This window comes from Peromyscus eremicus, chromosome 2, assembly GCF_949786415.1.
Source record: "Peromyscus eremicus chromosome 2, PerEre_H2_v1, whole genome shotgun sequence".
In the NCBI taxonomy this organism is placed as follows: domain Eukaryota; kingdom Metazoa; phylum Chordata; class Mammalia; order Rodentia; family Cricetidae; genus Peromyscus; species Peromyscus eremicus.
This window is the reverse complement of record NC_081417.1, coordinates 151,718,002-151,738,734: the sequence shown is the minus strand read 5'-3', so window position 1 is coordinate 151,738,734 and position 20,733 is coordinate 151,718,002. Positions and strand designations below refer to the sequence as shown.

General features: G+C 53.2%; 1 protein-coding gene across 1 annotated transcript in view; it reads left to right on the top strand.

Annotated features, from left to right (window-relative positions):
- Positions 1-18,597, top strand: part of Arhgef10l (Rho guanine nucleotide exchange factor 10 like) — a 108,236-nt gene extending 89,639 nt beyond the window's left edge. Inside the window, exons 26-28 of the mRNA XM_059255308.1 lie at positions 11,276-11,450; positions 15,851-15,973; positions 17,547-18,597. Coding sequence (XP_059111291.1) covers positions 11,276-11,450; positions 15,851-15,973; positions 17,547-18,088 — 840 coding nt within the window. The 3' untranslated portion in view covers positions 18,089-18,597. The remainder of the gene's footprint in view (positions 1-11,275; positions 11,451-15,850; positions 15,974-17,546) is intronic.
- Positions 18,598-20,733: the final 2,136 nt, after the last annotated feature.

Sequence of the window (20,733 nt, the reverse complement as noted above, 5' to 3'; positions counted from 1 at the left end):
TTTGGCACCTGCAGGGTCTTCAATGCCCCGGCATGGTCCTGGGTTCCAAGAGAGTCCTCTGAAACACCTGCCTCATGCGACTTCCCCCAGGGTTGAGGAGGACCATGGGGAGGGAGCATTCTGGAAACTTAGCATCAGCTAGCGAGTGTCCCAAGCTAGAAGACCTGGCTATGCAATTCTCATGGCTGGGGCACATGGTGAAGACACCAGGGTTAATCTAGGTGTCTCCAGGCCCAGGAAGGGAGAATGGGTTTCATTGGACCTGGCCTGGACTTACGTATTTTACATATAGAAACTCATTTAATCTTTGAGTCACCTTCTGCTAGGGGTGCTGTTCCCACTTAAAAGACGAGGAATCAGGCACAGAGAGGTTAAGTAATCCACCTGAGGTCACACAGCTAGAAAGAGGCAGAGTCAGGGTTTGAGCACAAGTCTTATGGGTCTAAATTCCCAGGCTGCCTGTCTCAACAAAAACGAGGTTCTATCTAGTCTGGGATGTCACTCTGGGGGACCCCATTGTGAGCCTGCATCTTCTACTACTGCATCTTCCAGGTCAGGGATTGTGCCTTGGTCATCCTGTGTCTGGTTCATTGGTGGTGACAGCAGGTGCCACTTAGCGGACAGTCCTAGTGGGCAGGTGTTAGGTGCAGTGTATGCTCCCTCTCTCCAAGTCCTCAGGCACTTAGGGGACCAAGACGAGCAGGACCTGGCCTCTGCTCTTCAGGAGTTCGGAGTCCACTGTGGAGAGAGGCCAGGGCTATGGTGTTACCAGGCATGGTGAGGTACTGGTGTAGCTGGGACCCAGGGAGGCAAGAGCAGTACCAGCCCTAGCTAGAGGGGACACAGGAGCTGGGACTCAAGGCTGGGCTTGGCTGGGGAGGTCGTGTGTAACATGTGACAAGGGGAACGGGGTCTCAGTCGGGTGGAAAGCAGCAGGAGTCAGGCCCATGTCGGGGAGCTGGAGGCAAGCACGGCACCAGGTGGCAGGGGAGTGGGGTGGGTCTGGGGGCACTGAATTGGTTGGTCACTGTTTCCTCAGCCCGCTTGGCGGGGTCCCTACCTCCGCCCTGACCTCGTTCGGCCCCGGCCCCAATGGTTCTGGGCCACCACTGCCTCTGGGTTTTCCGTTTACCACCGATTGCTTGTTCGGCTCCTTGATCCCAGCAGAGGCAGAAGCGAGGCCTGTTAAATAATAATGTGGCTCACCAGGGCCTGTGTCAACACCGCATCCTCCTGTTCATTATCTGCATCGCCACCTTCAAAGTCTAATCCAGTCGTCTGGAGTTCATTCGGAGCGATCGCCGGAGGGGGAGCTGGCTGTGGGGTGATTGTTGCATCTTAATTAAAAAAAAAAAAAAAAACAAAAAACTGATTGGGGAGAGCAGGCCTGAGGGTGTGCTCTGCTGGGATGGGGTGGTGGGTGTTAGGCAAGGCTGTTCCCACATGAGTCTTGGGGTCTCTGCTTCCTGTTCATGGGACAGGGAGGGGTGATGGAGACAGGGCTGGGCTGTGGGTGTCCTGGAGTGGTTAGATCTGTGTAATGTTGCTGAGAGATGAACCAGCGTGGTGTGTGGATGGGTGCCAGTCGGGAACAAGCCCTTTTCTCTTGTTGTATTTTAAAGATTTAATTTTTTAAGATTTTTCAATTATATGTGTGCATGTGTGTCTCTGTGTGGGTGTGTATCATGGGTACGGGTGCCCACGGAGGCCAGAAGATGCCCTGGAGCTGGAGTTAAGGCAGCTATGAGATGTTTGACATGAGTGCCGGGAATCGAACTCGGGTCCTTTGGAAGGTAGAAAGTGTTTTTAACCAGCTGCTGGGCCATCTCTCTAACCACTTCCTCCTTCTTCTTTCTGTCTTCTTCTCCTTCCTCCTCCTCCTCCTCTTTAAGTTTTATTATTATCAATGGGGGAGGGGCACATGTACCACAGTGTGCCTGTGAAGGTCAGAGGACACTTTCGTATAGTCAAGTCTCCTCACTTCACGTGGGTCTCAGAGTTTGAGCTCAGGTCACCAGGCACGCATGACCGGTACTATATTCTCTGAGCTATCTTGCTGGCCCCACGCTTTTATTTTTTCTCCAAATCCACCCCCCCACCCCCCCACCCTCCTACCCTTTGTTGGCCTTGGAACAGGCTGGCTCCTTCCCACAGCCAGCCTTTGCCCTCTGCTGCCCACTGTCCTAGGAACACATGCCCATCCCACACGGCTCCATGTCTGCCGTTCAGCTCTGGACTTTACCATCACCTCCCCAGGAAGACACTCAGTCCTACAGCTTCAGCTGAGTCGCTTCCATGCCACTCATGGCTTAACACGTCACCTGGCTGTGTGGCCACATCAACGGTAGTCATTTTCTGAAAGCGTCTCCTTGATGGCTGTCCCTGGGGCCGCTAAGACATAGGCACCTGTGATTGTAGGTACAGCAGACTCGTGGCTTCATGGAGGGCTTCCTACAGGGCAGGTACAGCTTGTAGGTCTGTGCCACATGGCAGCGGCCACCCTTTCTGCACAGTCTGGCCTGGGAGAGGCTTAGATACCAGGGACCAACTGTCCTAGGAGGAAGTGTGAGACTGAGGAGATAGGAACAAGGCCATACCAGGAGTCAAGTGGAAGTGGAGTGAGGGGCTGGTCAGGGTGTCCCTGGCCAGCAGGGATAAACCCTACCCATATGGTGGCTGCTGGCATAGGGCAAGATGGACAGTGTACCCTTGATCCAGATGTGCCAGGCAATGGGGCACATGAACTCACAGCCATGCTACTCGAGGGCCTAGGACCCCATCTGGACCTGCCTCAACACCAGCCTTGAGGGGTTTCCACAGCCCAGAGGCCCAGAGCTAAGCCAGTGTCTCTGGTATATTGTTTTTATCCTGCTAGGGATGGACCCGGGGCCCCATGCATGCTTAGCAAGTGCCCTACCACAGAGCTACACCCCCAGCCCCTGGGTACCTTGCAGAAGCCTGGCCCTGAGGTCTTGCCGAGAGTTCACTGGTGCCCCTCTCCCATTATACTCCTGCTCCCTGACCTCTGGAACAGCCCATGTAGGTCACTTGGACTCCCCCACACCTATGGGGTTCTGTCTTGGGACTCTCCACTGCAGCCCACACTGTAGCTGTCTATGGATACTTTGGGACTGAGTATGAGATCAAGCAGAATGAAGCCACACAGGCCAGGGCTGTCTGGCTCCCGAATTCCCCTTGCCAAGGTGTGCAGGAGAGGTTCAGGCCAGGAGGGGGCAAGCACACCACCTGACCCAGGACCTAAGTACCCAGCTTGAGAGCACCAAGGCCCTTCTGGAAGGAAGCCAAGTGTCCACTGGCAGTCGGCAGTCCCGCCCTGCTCATGCACCTGCCCTGCTGACCAGTATGAACCCCGTTTGCCACTCAGGCCAACAGGGAAGAGACTTCTCTGGGCTAGGACATCCCACAGCCTCCCATAGCCTCCCTGTGCACCCCATGCACCCATGCCTTCCCCACCCTTAATTTTCATGTTAGTACCCAAACTTCGTTTGCATGCATTAGCTGTTGTAAATCCGTCACAGCTCTCGACACGGCATGAATAAAACATCACTGGGCTGTATTAGTTTTCTGTCTCTCATCTTATTTATGACACAAAACGGGTGGGAATTTGAAAAAACGAAATCCAGGCACGCGGCTTCTAGGGTAATGCTATGCAAATTGGCCCGGGAGCAAAATGAACCCCCAAGTCCTTGTAGCACCTGGGGACCCCCCAGTAGAGTGCCTGATGTTTGGGTCATTGGAGTATGTGGGGTCTGGAGCCAGGTCCATGGAGTCAGCTCTGTCCGGTTTTGTCTTAATGTTTTCTTTAACGCGTGTTTTATTGTTCTCGTGTTCTTATAAACAAGGAGCTAGTGAGCAAAAACCATGAGAGACTGATTTGCTGAAGACAGTGGGAACTTCCTAGTTCAAAAGGAGGGTAGGAAAGTAGCAGCAAGTATTAGGTTAGATCTGCAGAAGAACTGCTTGTGGGGAGGGGGCGGGGGTGTTTTTGGGGATCCTGATGTTCCCTTCCCATGGAGCAATTGTAGAGCCAAAAAGTCAGCTGTGAGGGCGTGGCCAGGTGCGGGGGCGTGGCCAGGCATGAGGGCGTGGCCAGGCATGAAGGCGTGGTCAGGTGTGAGGAGTGGCCAGGCACTAGCCTTTGGGGCAGGAGTTGATGAAGGGATAGGGCTTTGGGTTCTGTCTTTTCACCAGGAAGCGTCAACTCTCTCTCCATCCAGTATTTGATCTCCCATTGGGAAGGTTTGGGTTGATAAGAGGACTTTTATAGTTTTTATAAGAAGTGGACATTGTGGCTCGGAGCTAAGCTGTCTGGCTTTACCGTTTCTGCTGTTGAGTGCCTCGGTTTCCCCCCTGTAAGCATCGGGGTGGTTGTAGAACTCACTGGGACTTCAAGCTGCTCCTTGCTTATTCAGCCCCAGAGCTGGCTGAGGGGAAAATTGAAGAGGGGTCCTCTAGTTTTGAGACTTACTCAGGGTGCTGGGGCTCCCAGCCCAGGGTGCAGCATGGTTCTCCCTCCAGAGCTCTGGCCTGCCATCTCCATGCCTTGTATCCCACAGGGTCTTGTGGACGTGCTCGCCAGGGCTGGCCTCCATGGGATGGCAGGTCACCGTGAAGAGGGACAGTGTCCAGCTTCCTCCCAGGCCCTCAGGTGGGTGGCAGGGGTCTGGGCACACATGCACAGGGCCCACTCACAAGCCAGCTGTCAGTTTCTGCAGAGGGTGGACCCTCACCCATGGTGTCTATTCTACACCATGCTGGCCCCCGGCTGGCCACTGGTCTGGTCTCAGCAGCCATGCTGGGAGGCTTCCTCTCCCTGGGTCTTCAGAAGCTGCTTAGTCTTCACGTGGCTTCCACAGCTCCACCCTGGTCCCATGGCTATACGGATGCCATGAATGGTAACCTGGAGCCATGGGAGGCTCAGAGCCAGACAGAGAGAGGAGATGGAGTGAAAGGGGCCGTGGATGAGAAGAGCAAAGGAGAAAGAAGTCTCATCCACACTTGCCCTCACGTCCCAGGGTGGGCACTGGGTCCAGCAGAGGCTCTGTAACTCATGGACCTGCTCCTCCCATGAGAGGGTTAAAACCCTGGTCTCCATGCTGAGTTACAGTGAGGGTGCCTGAGGCTGGTCAGAGCCTTAGGCAGGCAGGACCCTGTGACAGAACAGCCCTGGGCAGTCCTTGTCATTACCACTTTAAAGTTGAAATGGCTGAGGCAAGGAGTGGCTGGACCAACTGAATCCAGCATACAGACCTTGGCTTTTGCCTCCCTCAGGCAGTAAGAAGCAGGCAGCAAAGCCTGCCTCAGGACAGGAGGGCCCATAAGCAGGGGAGGCACACAGCCTTGCCTAGCCCACCATTTCCTGTACCAGCCATGTCCTGCTGGCCTCCAGGTCCTCCTCTGACCGAGGCTGCAAGGTCCTCCCTTTTTCTGGTGTTTGCGAGGGGATCTGCAGGGTGAGTAGACTGGGGTGCCCCCAGCCCTGGTGCGTGGAGCATCAGAGAGCAAGCTGCCCACCCTGTGGCCTCTGCAGTGCTGGGCTGAGGCGGCCTCCAGCTCTCTCAGTTTAGCCCTGGTACTTGTTTGTACAGGGCAAGGCTGGGAAGGGGTTGAGGACAAGACGTATCAGAAAGGTGCCTGGTGGCCCTGGGTGGCCGCTGCCCCAGCCCTCTCCTCAGGTGTCCGTGTTGGAGAGGAAATGCTAGGCTGGCTTTCGTAATGGCAGATAACAAAAGTCATTAAGTAGAGGAGGGGACAGTGGTGCTCCTGTCTAGAGATGCTTTTCACAGTCCACTTTTCCAGAAGAGCCACGTGCACCAATGGACGGCCTTCAGTTGAGCTACAGTGGTGAAGGGAAACACATACAGCCGTGATGGTGATAGGAATCTTTGCAATGGCGCCTTCTGAATGCCGTGGTTTAGGCCGCCATTGGGGTGACTACAAAGGGTCACCTTCAGCAGCTTCTTGAGTGCTTAGCGACAAGCAAGACTTAGTGTGTGATTTTACTTTATTTTTTCTGTTCTGAGATTGGAACCCAGGGCCTCAGTTACACTAAGCAAGTGCTCTGCCACTGAGCCAGGTCCCTAGCCCTGATATAGGACTGATTTTTTTTTTCAAAAATATTTTGAATGCAAAAAACACCTCATGTGTATGATGAGTGCTTTGCCTGGTCTCTTTGTGTACTGTGTGTGTGCCGATGGCCACTGATCCCCTGGAGCTGGAGTTACAGACGGATGTGAGCGGCACAACGTGGGTGCCAGAAATGAACCTGGGTCCTCTGTGAGAACAGTGTGCACTCTCAAACCATTGCGTTATCTCTCCAGCCCAGAGTTTTATTAAGTTTTATCAACAACATATTTTTATTCTTTGAGAATTTCATATGTGTATACAATGTATTTTGATCATTTTCACCCCCCGCTCTTCCCCCAACTCCTCCTGGATCCACTCCTCCGCTAACTTCATGCCCTCTTCTTTTAATTATTATTTTATTTTTAAGTAACTCTGCCTGTTCCCCGCAGTGGGTGATGTCCCTTCCACTCTGTCAAGCATGAGGTGGCTTTCTGGGGAGAGGTGGAGATGGCTGTATCTCAGGCCTTCCTGATCAGGGCAGGGTTTTTTTTTTTTTTTTTTTTTTTCCTGGTTGAGCCCTTGACCTCAACCAGGTCGGGCAAGGTAGAGCATCACACCAGCCCGAGTGTGGGAATTGTGTCTCATCTGAGCGACCAGCCACCCTGGTTTGTCCCAGGCTGGGAATGTCCTGAGGTTCCAGAGTCAAATGTCACAGCTGTCACAGCTAGATGCGTGGACCGGAGTGAATTAGCTACCCAGGTTAGGGCCTTGGTCTCTCTGCTTTCCCGGCAATACAACTCTGCAGTTGTCACTTTAGTCTTTCATTCTGTTGCTCTGGCTGTGGAGGGTTGATGAGAACGCAGCACATTAGGACAGGTAAGGGACATTTTGACGATAGGTTGTACAAGGCCCCCTCTCTGCACACTCAGCTTGGCAGGCCTGAGTCTCAATTCCCGGTCTGTCCACTGGCCAGCTGAGCCACGACACCCAGCGTTCCTTGAAGTTCCTGTGTTTTACCTTGAATGATGGTAGAAGGGTGGTCCCCACGCTATGGCTGTCCCCAAGGATTGGAGGGAGGCAGTGTTGGTGGGGTGTGGGCCAGTGTTTGGGGAGCAGTTCATCTCCAGGCCCATGACCAGACTTCTCAGGACCAGCTGGTCCAGAGTAACTGGGCATGGATAGGTGGCAAGAATTGCTTTAAGCCCGACTTTAACTGAATGCTAAGGCTGAGGTTCCTCTGAGCCTGTGGGAGTGGGCTGCAGAGTGGGGTCCACTCCTGTCCCACTCGGCCCGTCTGGGTCCACCAGTCCCCTTTCTGGATTTGTTCACCGTCTTTTCTGTATCAGGAAAGTCCTGGTGTCCAGTGCCCTGCCTGACTTTGTAGAGGCCCGGTGCCCGGTTTGTGCCTAAGAAGTAGAAATAGACTCTCCCGTTTCCTGGTAGCTTCCCTCTCGCTGCCGTCCTCCAGGCCCCACACGTCATCTTGGGCTCTAATGACTTGGAGTGCTGAGCGCATCACCCTGGGAATTTATGGCAATGGCGCACAAGTGTCCCTGGGAGGCACATAAATATTCCACGACTGGCTGTGTCAGCGGTCCTCTGAGGAGATCACTCACCTGGAACCCGCAGTGTGGGTGGCCATGGCTGGGTGTCCAGAGGCTGTGGAGGTAGGCACCATGGGGAGGGGCAGACCTTGTGTCGTCCTGGCCCCACACAGCAGCATGCAGGGGCCCTTTGGGTGTGCCACATGCCTTCTCCACTGAGTCCTCAGCACCTGTGAGGCAGATTCTTTCTGTCCCGGTTTACAAAGTGATGGACACACTAAGTTACTCACAGAGGAGCTGAGACCCTGCCTTCCTGAGGCCAGCTCTCTTTATTTAATACTCTACCCCTACTTTGTTTTTTAAAGATGTATTTTATTTTTAGGGGTGTGTGTGTGTGTGTGTGTGTGTGTGTGTATCTGTCTCTGTGTGTCTGTGTGTGGCTATGTGCACATGAGAGAGCAGGTGTTCTCGGAGGCTGGAAGAGGCTGTCAGATCTCTTGGTGCTGGAGTTACAGCTGGTTGTGAGCTTCCTGATGTGGGTGCTGGGAATTGAACTCACGTCCTCTACAGGAGCAGTACATGCTCTTAACCCCTGAGCTGTGTCTCTGGTGTCTCACTGTGTAGCCCACACTGGTCTTGAACTCCTGGCCATCCCTCCTGCCTCAGGTTACTGCGTAACAGGATTACAGGCATGAGCCTCCACACCCAGCTCTCAGACTCTTTAGAAAACCCAGCACACTAGAATCCAGGCCCCTCGTTACTAGTGTGATACTCGGCCTTGTTTGGATTGGCCGGGAGCCTCTCTGGTCTGGGTCCTGGATGCTGTGGACACATTCCCGTCAGTCTTTCACTAATTCCTTGCTTTCATAGTTGGGAGAGGCTCTAGGCTGTTTCCCCTGCCCCAACCCACTGTCCCCCTGGTGCCCTAGCTGGTGGCTCCAGAGGGAGCAGGGGTCGAGATCAGGATGGGGCAGTGATGTCACCTCCATTCTCTTTTCAGGGGCGGAACTTGGGAGAACCCTCAAGTTCCCACCTCTATGGTCTCTTTCAGTCACGTGTCATCTTCTTCGACTAGTGATGCCCTTCCACTACCACCAAACCTGCCAGGGAAAGCTTGGTATCTGCTGACAGATCTTTTCATCCTTAAGCAGGACCACCCCCTACGGTCAGAGGTTGTGTGCCAGGCTCCCTGTCTGGGTTCTTTCCTGTGTGGTCAGGACTGGCTTCCAGGAAAGCCTGGTTTACCAACTCAGCAGTTACATGGCTCATTGGCACTGAACCCAGTGGGCACTGAGGCCTGGGCCCCATCACTGCCTTCCCTCACCCTGGGGTGCTGGGCTTGGCTCCCCCTAGGACCCATGATGCTGGCATGTTCTCTGTCCCTACCTACTATCTCTCTATGGGCCCAGGAGGCTCAGCCAGGAATCCGAGACCAGCTTGGAGTCAAGGAATCAGTCTCCTGACATGAGCAAAAGTACCTGGGGAAGCCTAGATGGCCTGGGGCCCCAAGTGGTCCCCCCTCTCCCTCATGTCCTGTCCCTGTGAGTTGGCATGGGCCTGCATGGTCCACCAGGCCCAGCATTGACTAGTCCTACCTCTGGAGGAACAAGGCTGGGTACATTGCAGACTCCTTCAATCAGACAGGAGGCAGGGCCCAGTGGTGGCGGCTGCAGACTCAGGAGAGGCGTCTGCAGGCCCAGGCCTCACATTCTTCAGTGCGTTTGGCTTCTTCTGGGGTCAGCAATGCTCTCCTCTGAGCGGCCTCACACATGCATCCTGCTACTGCGTGCGTGTGCATTTGCATGCAAAGATGTGTTTGCTGTTTTTGGAAAAGACCGCAGACAAGCTTGCTGGGCCTTCCCTGTGCTGCAGGTGCTGAATCAGTCCGTCTGCATGCCTGACACTGACCACTGGCTGAGGGGTATCTGTCAGGCTTGGCTTCTATGTCTCCCCTGACTTTCTGCCGCCAGACTTCAGAGGAGGATCCCACTTGAACTCTCCTGGATTCCCCTCAGGCTGGTTCTAGCAAACAAGGAGCCATCATAGATTTCTCGGAAGAAACAGCTCAAGCGAAGGGCTGGGCTGGCTGCATGCAGGTTCTGAGTGATAGGGCTGTTGTGTCCCTGCTGAGGCCCAGCCCTGGCTCCATGTTGGCTTAGTTTCCTTCAGAGGTCAGAGTCTCCAAGCCCTCTGTGCTTGAAGTGGAGGATGCAGCTGAGAAGAGAGACATAGCCCCTCCTGTGCACCTCAAGAGTGCTTAGATAGAGCCCCCAGTCTGAGGGAGGAGGCAGGTTCCTGTCCTCACCCCAGGGATGCCCCACCCTGTGGAGACCATGCACTCTGCCTGTCTGAGGGTCAGGGACTTCTGCTCTCTGTGTGTGTGAGTGTGTGTGTGTGTGTGTGTGTGTGCACATATTGCGTACACTTGTGTATGTGTGAGTGTGCATGCATGCATATAGATACACTTGTGTATATATGTGTGTGTGTGCGCGCACACGTGTGTGAGCATGCACATTCATGTGTGTGTACTGTGTATGGATGTGTTGGTGTGGAGGCCAGAAGACAGCCTGGGATGTCATCCTCAGGTACTATCCACTTTTTTCTTTTGAGACAGGGCCTTTCGCTGGTTTTTAACTTATGAAATAGCCAGTGAGTTTCAGGCCTCCACCTCTGCAGTGACGGGATTGTCATGTACAGTACCACAATCGCTTGGGAGGAAAAATACAGAAAACAAAAAGCAAAAAGCATAGGTTCTGGGCATCAAACTTGGATCCTCCTGCTTGTGAGGCACACACCTTACTGATGGAGCCACTTGCCCAGCCCTGTATCCGGAGGGTTGTATTGTTTGCTTAAGATCAAATAGACCAATGCCGATAAGAAGAAAATCAGCTGGCATGGAGCAGTTCCTGCTCGTCCCCCAGCCTGCCTCCGGTGCTCTGTCTTTAATCCACACACCTTCGTCATTTGCTCCTGCGCTCTTGGTCTCTGGGTTTTGAACATTATTTCTTGACTTTTCCTTCCTTCACCACTCTATGAGAGATGAGGATTTGGTTCACACTCTTATTTCCTTCCCCGGGTAGTTCTGCAGGTTGCCATGGTTACTTTAAATAATATACATAGTTGGACATGGCCTGTGATCTTAGTATTTAGGAGGCAGAGGTGGGAGAATTATGAGCTGGGGGCCAGCCTGGGCTACATAGTATCAGTCTGGCAAGGGTTATATAGCAAGACCCTTTCTCAAAGCCAAAAACTATGCATATAGCTTCAGCTTCTGCCAGCTGGTGGCTCCGCTTTTCCCTGCTGGAAGCCGAGAACCTGAACGGAGCCCTTGTGTGTGTTGGAGCTGGGTCTCCACTCACGAGCCAAGCATGCATTTTTGCCTTCTCACCTTGCTGTCACCTTGGTTGTCTGTAGTCACATTAGGAGCGTTTACGCCACCACAGTCAGTCCGCACTGCAGACCCGATTCCTGTTAGTTGCTAATCTGTGCAGTACACTGGGCTTCCAAGGCTTATGGCAGACAGGTTCCGGCAGAGCCTTGCTTAGCTTGCGCCCTTCAAGAATATGGGAACACTTGATCCTGGAGAGTGGGGGCTGGTCAGGATGGCAGCCTCAGCCTGATACCTCCATCCCCTCTGTACACAGCAAAGCTTCGAGGCACACCAGGATGAGGCGGTGAGTGTAACGCACATGGTGAAAGCGGGCAGCGGTGTCTGGATGGCCTTCTCTTCTGGCTCCTCCATCCGCCTCTTCCACACTGAGACCCTGGAGCATCTTCAAGAGATCAACATTGCCACCAGGACCACCTTCCTCCTGCCAGGTGAGGCTGCTGGCTTCCTGGGGTCTGGAGTCAGGAGGACCCCCTTCCTTGTGCCAGGCGAGGCTGTGAAACCAGCTGGGGCTGGCATGAGGGGACTGACGTTCCTGGATGGCAGCAGGTGGTTGTGTAGTGGGCAGCCCAGCTCGTTAACTGCCAGGGTAGCCTTGGTCAGACTTAAAAACTGGTTCATGGTAGATGGGAAGATGCAGGGCTGGGATTTATGCCCAGGCTTGTCCTACCGAAGCTTCCATTCCTGACCCTCTGCCCCCTGGACCACATCCCAGCAGTCTAGACGCTCAGGAGCGGGCTGTAAGCTGGTAGGCTTTCAGGTGCTGGGAACTGGTACCAAAAACACATGGGCAGGGGACCCAGGCTGTCTACACCGTCCCAATGCTCAGGTCAACCAAAGCCTCATTCTGCCTCTGATCTGTGGGCAGGAGAGGAGACCCCATCTGTCTCTTTCCGTAGAACTTTCTAGAAGGAAGGAGAACCTCTATATTTGTTATTCAGCAGGTTTGGAAACACCGTGAAGGTGAAGAATTTGGATGGCAACTTCTAGGGGACTGTACTTTCTCTTACAAAGCTGTCTGTGAGATGAGGGGGTGAGGGAGGAGGGATTACCACTGGGGCTCATACCACACCCCACCTTGCTGCTCTCTCCTGAAATCTCTGTGGAGTTGGCTTCCATCCCTACCCGCCATTGCTGCCCATATGAAGGGCTGCTTTGGAGACCCTGGGCAGATGCCTGCTGTGGTCCACTCTCCCTTCAAATGGCTTCTGGGCTACCCATGGAGCTATAGGTACCAGCTTCTTCTGCTTCTATCCTTGTCCCAGCTTCTACCAGTCCACTTGACCTGGGACTAGTTGAAGAGGATGACCAACATCCTTAGGCAGGCCTGGGTTTGTCAGCTAGGAAACTGGCCCTGGGGCTAGGGAAACAGCAACACTTTTACCTGGGTCCGGGAGAAAGGCAAGGCTGGGCGTGGGTTTGAGCTGAACTGGGGAAAGGCTCACTGGCCAGCGCCTTGGGGCCTGAGGGCCTCTGTCCTCCCCTGAGATCTGATCCCTATTTCCAGCTGTGACCCAGACATCATCCTGGCTGCTGCTTCCACCTGGCTAGTCAGGGCATCACTGAGGGTCAGGTGGCCATTAACAAGCTAGGCAGCAGCCATGCTATCTACTCAGAGCTGCCAGTCTACCAGAGTCCGGTGCCAAGCAAGGCTCTGCTGATGGCCATCACACTGTGCTCTAAGCCCCCAAAGCTGCAGATGGTCCCCGAGTTAGAGATGCAGACATAGGTCTCCTCAGCAGGGTCATATGCCTTGTCATGCAGCGGCTCAGAGTCCTGCTGGATGATGGGAAGTGTGGGGGATCACACACACACCCAACTTCAGAGTTAGTTGAGTCCGGGCGTAGCCACTGAGTACTCTGGTCCCTCCATGTATTGGGATGCAGTCCTGAGGGTAGATCCCATGGCTAGGAAGGTGCTTCACATGGCTGAGGTGGGGACAGTCCCTTCTGCACCATTCCCCTGCATCAGAAGCCCTGTGTTGATTGTGGTCCTGTTCCTTCCTGCCTTCTCCTCCCCCTTCCTCCAGTTTGAGTCTATTTCCTGAAAGGGGGAAGGGGGGGCAGGACTGGGATTCGGACCAGTTTCATCCATTATACAACATAATAAAAAATTCTCCGTATCATAGAACTACTTCGGCATTTATCTTGATAGCTAAATTATTTCAAGATAATGGAACAATGGAAAAAAATGGTTAATCTTATGAGGTTTTGAAAATCTTGGGAGTCTTGTCTAGTCAGGGCAGAGTAAAGGGAGAGGCAGTGACTTCAGCTGTCAGAGGCCGGTCTGTGGGAGGATCCACGGGGGTGGGGTAGGGGGGTGGGGGGTAGGGGGGTGGAGTGGTGGAGAAGCCCAGCTCTGGTTGGGCTCATGCTGTATCCCAGAGGACCCCAGATATTGTGTTCTTGGCTTTTAAAGGGGAGGTACCACGGGTGAGTGTCATTGCTTCCAAGTCATGTGAGCAGAGACCCTGGAGGCTGTGTGACAGGCCTGTCCTTGTCACTCTGCTGGTCAGGTGGTGGGCACATCCTCTCCCCAGCCTCAGTTTCTCCATGGATACAGGGCTGAGTCAGAGCTTGGCTGATCTCAGAGTCACATTCTTGCTAGACCCCCTGCTCTGCCTGGAAACAGTGGTCCACTCTCTTCTCCCCACTTGTCACCCTGAAGTTCTTGGTAGGAGAAAGCCTCAGTCCTGACAGAGACATTTACTGTCATCATTCTTATCTTCCTATTGTTATCGTTGTTACCTTCAGGCCCTGTCCCGCTGGCCTGTTGCCAGGGAGCTCCTGCAGAGCCTCCTTGCCCACCCTGAGCCTCTGGGTCAGTACCTTCCCTGAGGCACCAGCTGTGTGTGAGCAGAGAGGGAGCCCTTTCTTACGTCTGAGCCCTCCACAGACCTGGGTCTCCTCTAGGCCTGTGCACCCCTGATCAGCCAAGCTGAGTATCTAGCTCCGTTGAGCTGAGAGAGACTCCCATCCCCCCAGCTGAGCTGGAGTCAGTTTCCCAGGCAGGAATCGGAGGGCAGAGGGCGGCTTCCTGTCCACCCCACACTGTGCCCTGGAGGAAGAAAAGCTGAACAGGATTTTTAAATTCTTTATTAGAGATATTTAAAACAGGCTTTTAAGTATTTCTTCTCCCCCACACCACCAAATGAAATAATTGCATAATTAGTAATAAATTTGTTCTTCCTCTAAGTGTGGATTTTTTTTTTTTTTTTTTTTTTTTTTTTTAGGGCGTGTTAAAAAATTTATCACGCTCCCTTCCTTCCACTGGAGTACCCGACTGGTATTAATGCATTTTTTTTAAACCTAAACTCCCTCCTCCTTTTAACTAGACAGGTCATTAATAAAATGTTCTCCGAGAGCCTGAGCTTTTAAAAGTTGTATATCTCCAGATAGATGGCCGGGGTGAGCTGAGCCCTGTGTATTAAGTCTCTATGATCAAATATTTATCCACCATTAGAAATTTTTTCTTTTGGACTGTTTGTGAAGTGTCTCACTCTCTTCCTTGAGGCGGAAGAGAGGGGCCCCGGAATGAGGCCTGCAGATGAAGTCGTTTCTCACCTCTGTTGTCTCTGTGGGTTCCTCTTTCACCTCTTCCTTTTGTCAAGCTTCTGCTGTGGTTGGGATGAGGATGCGAGGCCTCCGTACCACCTGCTCTAGATCTTGGGGTCTCGGGAGCTTATGGAAAGGAAGGTGAGGCATGTGGGGGGCAGCATAGCCACAGCTCCCTCTTGGCCTTACTATTTTGGGGGTTCGTATCTGGGATGGAACTGATCTTAGCGTATTAGAGTCTAGGGCCTTTAAGTATTTACAAATATTACTCCATGCACCTCCAGTGAGTGTGTGTTACTGTCTCAGAGCTGTGCTCAACTCTGTGTGTGTGTGTGTGTGTGTGTGTGTGTGTGTGTATGTGTGTGTATGTGTCCACCCATCCACTCATCTACCCACCCTTTTTCTCATCTGACCATCCATCTATTCACCCATCTATCCATCTACCAACCTATTCATCTACCAATTGCCAATCTATCTATCCATCCATCCATCCATCCATCCATCCATCCATTATCCCTCCTGCCATCCATTTACTGATTAATTGCTTAATCCATCCATCTGTCCATCTATCTACACCCTTGCCAATCTGTCTATCCATCTGCCTGCCCATCCATCCATCCATCCATCCATCCATCCATCCATCCATCCATCCATTCACTCATCTACCCATTCACCTATCTATTCATCTACCAGTCCACCTATCTATGCATTTGTGAATTCATTTATCCATCCATCCATCCATCCATCCATCCATCCATCCATCCATCCACCTACCCACTGCCCAATACACTCTTCCATCCACTCACCTATCCACCCTTCTTATTATCTATTCATCTGTCTGTCCGTCTACTCAACTACCCATTTGCCTGGAGTAACCTGGCAGCAGGCTTGTTCACAGGCTCTGCCCTGGCCCCCTTCTAGTACATGCTACTGCTGCCAGCTTCTACTTTATCCCTGCCCATTGCAGACTGTCCCACCTGCTCTTCATTGGCTTGCAGGCTGGCTTGCTGGGTGCGGCTTTCAAATGGACACCCAACTGCCCCTGGGTGCCAGGCAACTGGGCCCCGACACACAGAGCCCACATCGGCCAGTCACCATGTCCTGTGGCATCACCCCGCTGTGTCCTCACAGCAGTCCACTTACACATGGGGAAACTGAGGTCTGACTGGGTGCCCATGTCCTAACCACGACACCCTCTAACTTGTCTTGGGGGACGTCTGGGCTGTACAGCTCCCTGACCCGGATGAACTGAGCGTATGTTGCCCCTCTCTCTGCAGGCCAGAAGCACCTATGTGTCACCAGCCTCCTCATCTGCCAGGGTCTGCTCTGGGTAGGCACCGACCAGGGTGTTATTGTCCTGTTGCCCGTGCCCCGCCTGGAGGGCATCCCCAAGATCACAGGTAAGGTTCTGAGGCTGTCTCGGTGGGTTTGGGGGTTGGCTTCAGGGAGGAGGGGGAACTGGGCCCAGATATCTGCAATCCCTACTGATTTGTGATCGTGTCTGGCCTCACTGTCCCTCTCGCCTTAGCCAGGGCATAGTAAAATAATATCCCAGGCTACCACCTCCTACCTTCTGAATCTTACTTTTCTGATCTGGGTTGAGATTCTCACACTGACTGGAGAATCTGAGGGTTGGCTGAGGCACCTGATTAGTGGCAGAGTCTCTGCTGGGCCCTGCTGCTTGTCTCTGTAGCAGAGTATCAGAGGTAGAAGTGTGGGCTCTGGGTATGGCCCCGTGTCAGCTGTGGCAGCCAGTCGGCCCTCACCTGTGATCCTACACCCAATAGAACAGAAGCAGGGTCAGGGAAATCCTGGTGTTTAGTCACTGGAGCTCTGGTCCCCTTTGCCTCTGCCCTGAAAGGGAAGGCAGGGGTCTCCTCTAGTGGTCAGCAAGCATAGGGGAGAGAGGGAGGAGCCAACCGTGAGGAAGCCCTGCCAGACCTCTACCCTCTTCTAGACTCTCAGATTTCTGGGTGTCTTGTCTTCATGATGCACTCGCTAGAGCAATTTGTGCATGCAAGGAGGCACCCAGGCTGGGTGGGACACGGCACATGGGGATGTGTGAGGCAGGTAATGTCCAGGACAGCCATGGTCCAGGCAGAGGGTGCCATGGTGGAGAGAGATCAAGGAGTCGCTAGGTGCCAGCTCCCCTGGGAGGATGCAGACAGGATGCACTGTGGATGCTGGAGCTTGGCCGGAAGGAGGAGCTGTAGAGCTTGTTACAAGACTTGGCTTTCTGGGTGGAGCTCAGAGGAAGTTATCAGTGTGGCTGTTCCACCCTGGAGATGCAGGATGGCCCCTGTACCAGGCCTTTTCTTTTAGGACACCAGCCAGCTCCCAAATCATGACACAGAGACTTCTTATGAATGCTCGGCTTTAGCTTAGGCTCGTTTGTGTCTAGCTCTTTTCACTTAAATTACCCTGTTTCTCTTTATCCACCTTTTGCCTCGGGGCTTTTTACTTTTCTTTCCTTCTGTACATCTTACTTTCACTGTTTTCTGTGTCTGGCTGGCAGCTGCCTGGCTTCTTGCCCCGGGTGTCTCCTTCGTTTTCCTCTCTCTTCTTCTCTAGTTCCTCCTCTTGAGCCTAGTTTTCTCCTCCTGTTTATTCTCTCTGCTCACCAGCCCTGCCCAGCCTTTCTCTGCCTAGCTATTGGCCATTCAGCTTTTTATTGGACCAGTCAGGTGCCTTAGGCAGGCAAGATGAAACAGCAATGCATCTTTTCATAATTAAACAAATGCAGCATAAGCAAATGTAACACATCTTTGCATAGTTAAAGTAATATACCACAACAGGCCCTGTTCTATAAAGTCATGCCATGAAGCATGGCGTAGACAGATCTTATGGCCTCCGGGGAGATGCCAACATAGATGGCAGACGAAAATGTCCAACCCACTCAGAAAGTTCTCCAGAAGTACTTGGCTATCTCCCTTAATGACCTGGTCTCTTGGCCCTTCTCCTCTGCTCTCACAGGGAAAGGCATGGTGTCTCTCAATGGTCACTGTGGACCTGTGGCCTTCCTGGCTGTGGCCATGAGCATCTTGGCCCCTGACATCCTGCGGAGTGACCAGGAAGAGGCTGAGGGGCCTCAGGCTGAGGAGGACAAGCCAGATGGACAGGCTCATGAGCCAGTGCCTGCACCTGATAGCCACACAGGCCGAGAGTTGAGCCGCAAGAAAGGCATCCTGCTTCAATACCGCCTGCGCTCCACGGCCCACCTCCCCGGGCCCGTGCTGTCCGTGCGGGAGCCGGCACCCACTGATGGCTCAGCTCTGGAACATAGTGAGGAGGATGGCTCCATCTACGAGATGGCCGATGACCCCGATGTCTGGGTACGCAGCCGGCCCTGTGCCCGTGATGCCCACCGCAAGGAGATCTGTTCTGTGGCCATTATCTCCGGTGGGCAAGGTTACCGACACTTTGGCAGTGCTCCAGGTGGCCTGAGTGGGCGGCCGGCCCCGTGCAGCGAGACAGACAGTACACTTCTTATCTGGCAGGTGCCCTTGGCTCTATAGCTATCCACCCTGTCCATCTGGAGGTTGTCACAGGGCAGCTGGACCGCTGGAGACATGCTGGGACCTTTTTTGGCCCACCTGGATTCCCCCCAGGGACTTGCACAGGCCACAAGACAGGCCTGGATTCTCCACTGAGGCCTTGAAGAGCAGAGGAAAACCTTTGAAAACAAAAATTCAGAATGTTTTGGGGAGGGGTTTTAGGGTCATGGGGTATGGAAGGACACACTTGGAGAATATGGCCTTTTTGTTTTGTTTTGGTTTTGAAGCAAAAAAACCATAAAACCTCACCACTGCCTGCTAAACCCAGAACCTTTTGTTGGGGCTGAGTGAGGCTCGGAGGTGGCCGTGCCCCTCCAGGAAGGATGTATGTGTGAGTGTCTGAGCATGTGGGCTGGCGTGTGAATATATATATGAATACGTATATATGATGTATATTATATGTGTATAAATACAATCTGTACATAATGGGTCTCTGGGAGATGCTGGAATAAAAGGCAAGAGATATGTGGGCCATGTGGGCTTTATGGGCTGTCATGGGGATGGGACACAGTGAATAACTATTGCCAGATAAGGGATGTTGGGGACCAGGGGCTCCCCTGCTCCAGCATGAAGGATTGAAGCCAGGGCCAGGTTGGAGGCCACTCAGAAACACATTTCAGAAGGCACTGTCCAAGGCAGTTATCAGTAGCTATCCACAACCACTTAATCTGCATGTTAGTGATTTGGCCCATCATCTCTTAGCCACGTTTCAGGTGTGACTGGAAGAGCGCTGCTGGGTGGATGAGTATTGAACAGGCTGGACGGCATACATGACCATCATCTTCATCATGGCGAAGGCTCGCTTGCTCAAAGAAGGGCTCTTGGGTGCTTTCTGGAGTGTCTTGGAGGAAGGCTGGTCACCTCGCTCTGGAGAGGGCATAGCGTATGAGGCAGTGAGGAGAGGGTGGCCTTGGGCTCCTCAGTAGCAGGGAGAGGCTGCTCCCGAATCTGGAGACATGGATGAATACCAGGCGGGACTGTGGCAGGCTGCCAGAAAGGACCAGTGCTGGGACCGCTTACCTCTCCTGGCTCCATCCTTCTTGAGAGTTCAAGCAGCTGCTGCAGGGAAAAGAAAATAAAGTTGAAAGCCACGGCCAGCAAGGGCGGTATCTCCTCCATCTTCCCCACGTCATCTGCTTGTGTGTCTGTCTGTTCACGTCCACGGATTTTCCCTCCACACTTAGGGATGGCAGAGCCAGGTACTGAGAGATATGAGGCAGAACTTTCATCTAGGCCTGCCCACAAGGTGCACTGAGAACTGTCTTCTGAAGGGCCGAGGACCCAGGAAAAGCCACCAGAGTTCTGGAAGCCCCAAAGGATCTCACCTTCTATAGTCATTCATCCGCTCACTCCTTTCACATTGCCTGAGTTTCTACCATGCCAGGTACCGTGGTAGTTGGTGGGGCCGTGGAGGTGACCCACAGGAAGTGTATGGTCTCCAGTTTGAGGACAGACCCTGAGTGAGGTTGCTGCAGAGGAAGAAGAGGAGCAAGCAGGCTATAAGGAGGTGACTCATTGCTGGAGGGCAGGAGTCCAGTGGGTCTCCAGGTGGGGCGGAGGGGACACTGGATTCCCAGGAGGCACTAGGTGGAAGGGTCTGGTTCTCACTCCCACACCATGGCTTTGATGGGAGACATCTCTGGTCCTCAGTTTCCCACTTTGTATCAGAGGAAGAGCCATCACTGTCCACCTGTCAAGGGGCAGAAGAATTGCAAACATTCCCTTTTCTGCTGCTGTATTGATTTTCAAATATCATGTCTTGATGGGACTTTATATAGGCACGTTAGCCTGTTGGTCAGTGCTGGCCAAGATGTTCTTGGGATAATAATGGGCAAGGAGAAGCTGATTAGGACAAGGGGCAAGCCTGGACTCTAGGGCAGCTCTGCTGAGCACCAGTTGTGTGGCTCCCAGAATGCCCCTTGGTTTCCTCATCTATCAAATTATCATCTATCAAAATATCTATCAAAAGGTACTGCTTTCCTGTGGGTCCCCAGTGCTGAGTATGTGGGAAGTACTGTCATAGCCTCCAACAGCAGCTGTGGGATTGTCCCTTTATCCTTGGCCCAAGAATTTATGGCAGAAGTCTCCCCTTTTGTGAAGGAGCTGGTGGCCAACAGCCATAGTCTGTCTTACAGCTCACTCATCTGGAATGGGCCTGTATATCGCTATCACTCAACATTCTTAGTCCAGTGAACCGACCTCATCGGTCAACAGCTCCTCTCTGCCTCTCTGACCACAGAGGAGGGGAGCTGGGGGTGTGGTGGTACCTGAGAGAGGAGGCCCCGGTGCTCTGGGTCCTCACGGTGTTTAACAGCTGCCCCACTCGGCCTCATTGTGTACACAAAGGATTGGAGATTCATGGGATGTAATGAACTTGCCCAGCAAGCTGCAGGCCCCAAGTCAGGCAGGACTGAGGTCTGTCCTCAGACACTCATCCACCACACAGCTCCAACAGAAGAGACTCTTTGCAGACCATGCTAGCGAGCTAGCTCTGCCTTCCACCTTCCTGTGTGATGTCCAGCAAGATCCTTAACCTCTCTGAGTCCCGGCAGAGGGGCAGCCAGGCCTCGGACACCGTCAATTTCCCTCAGTACCTGCTGTGTGCT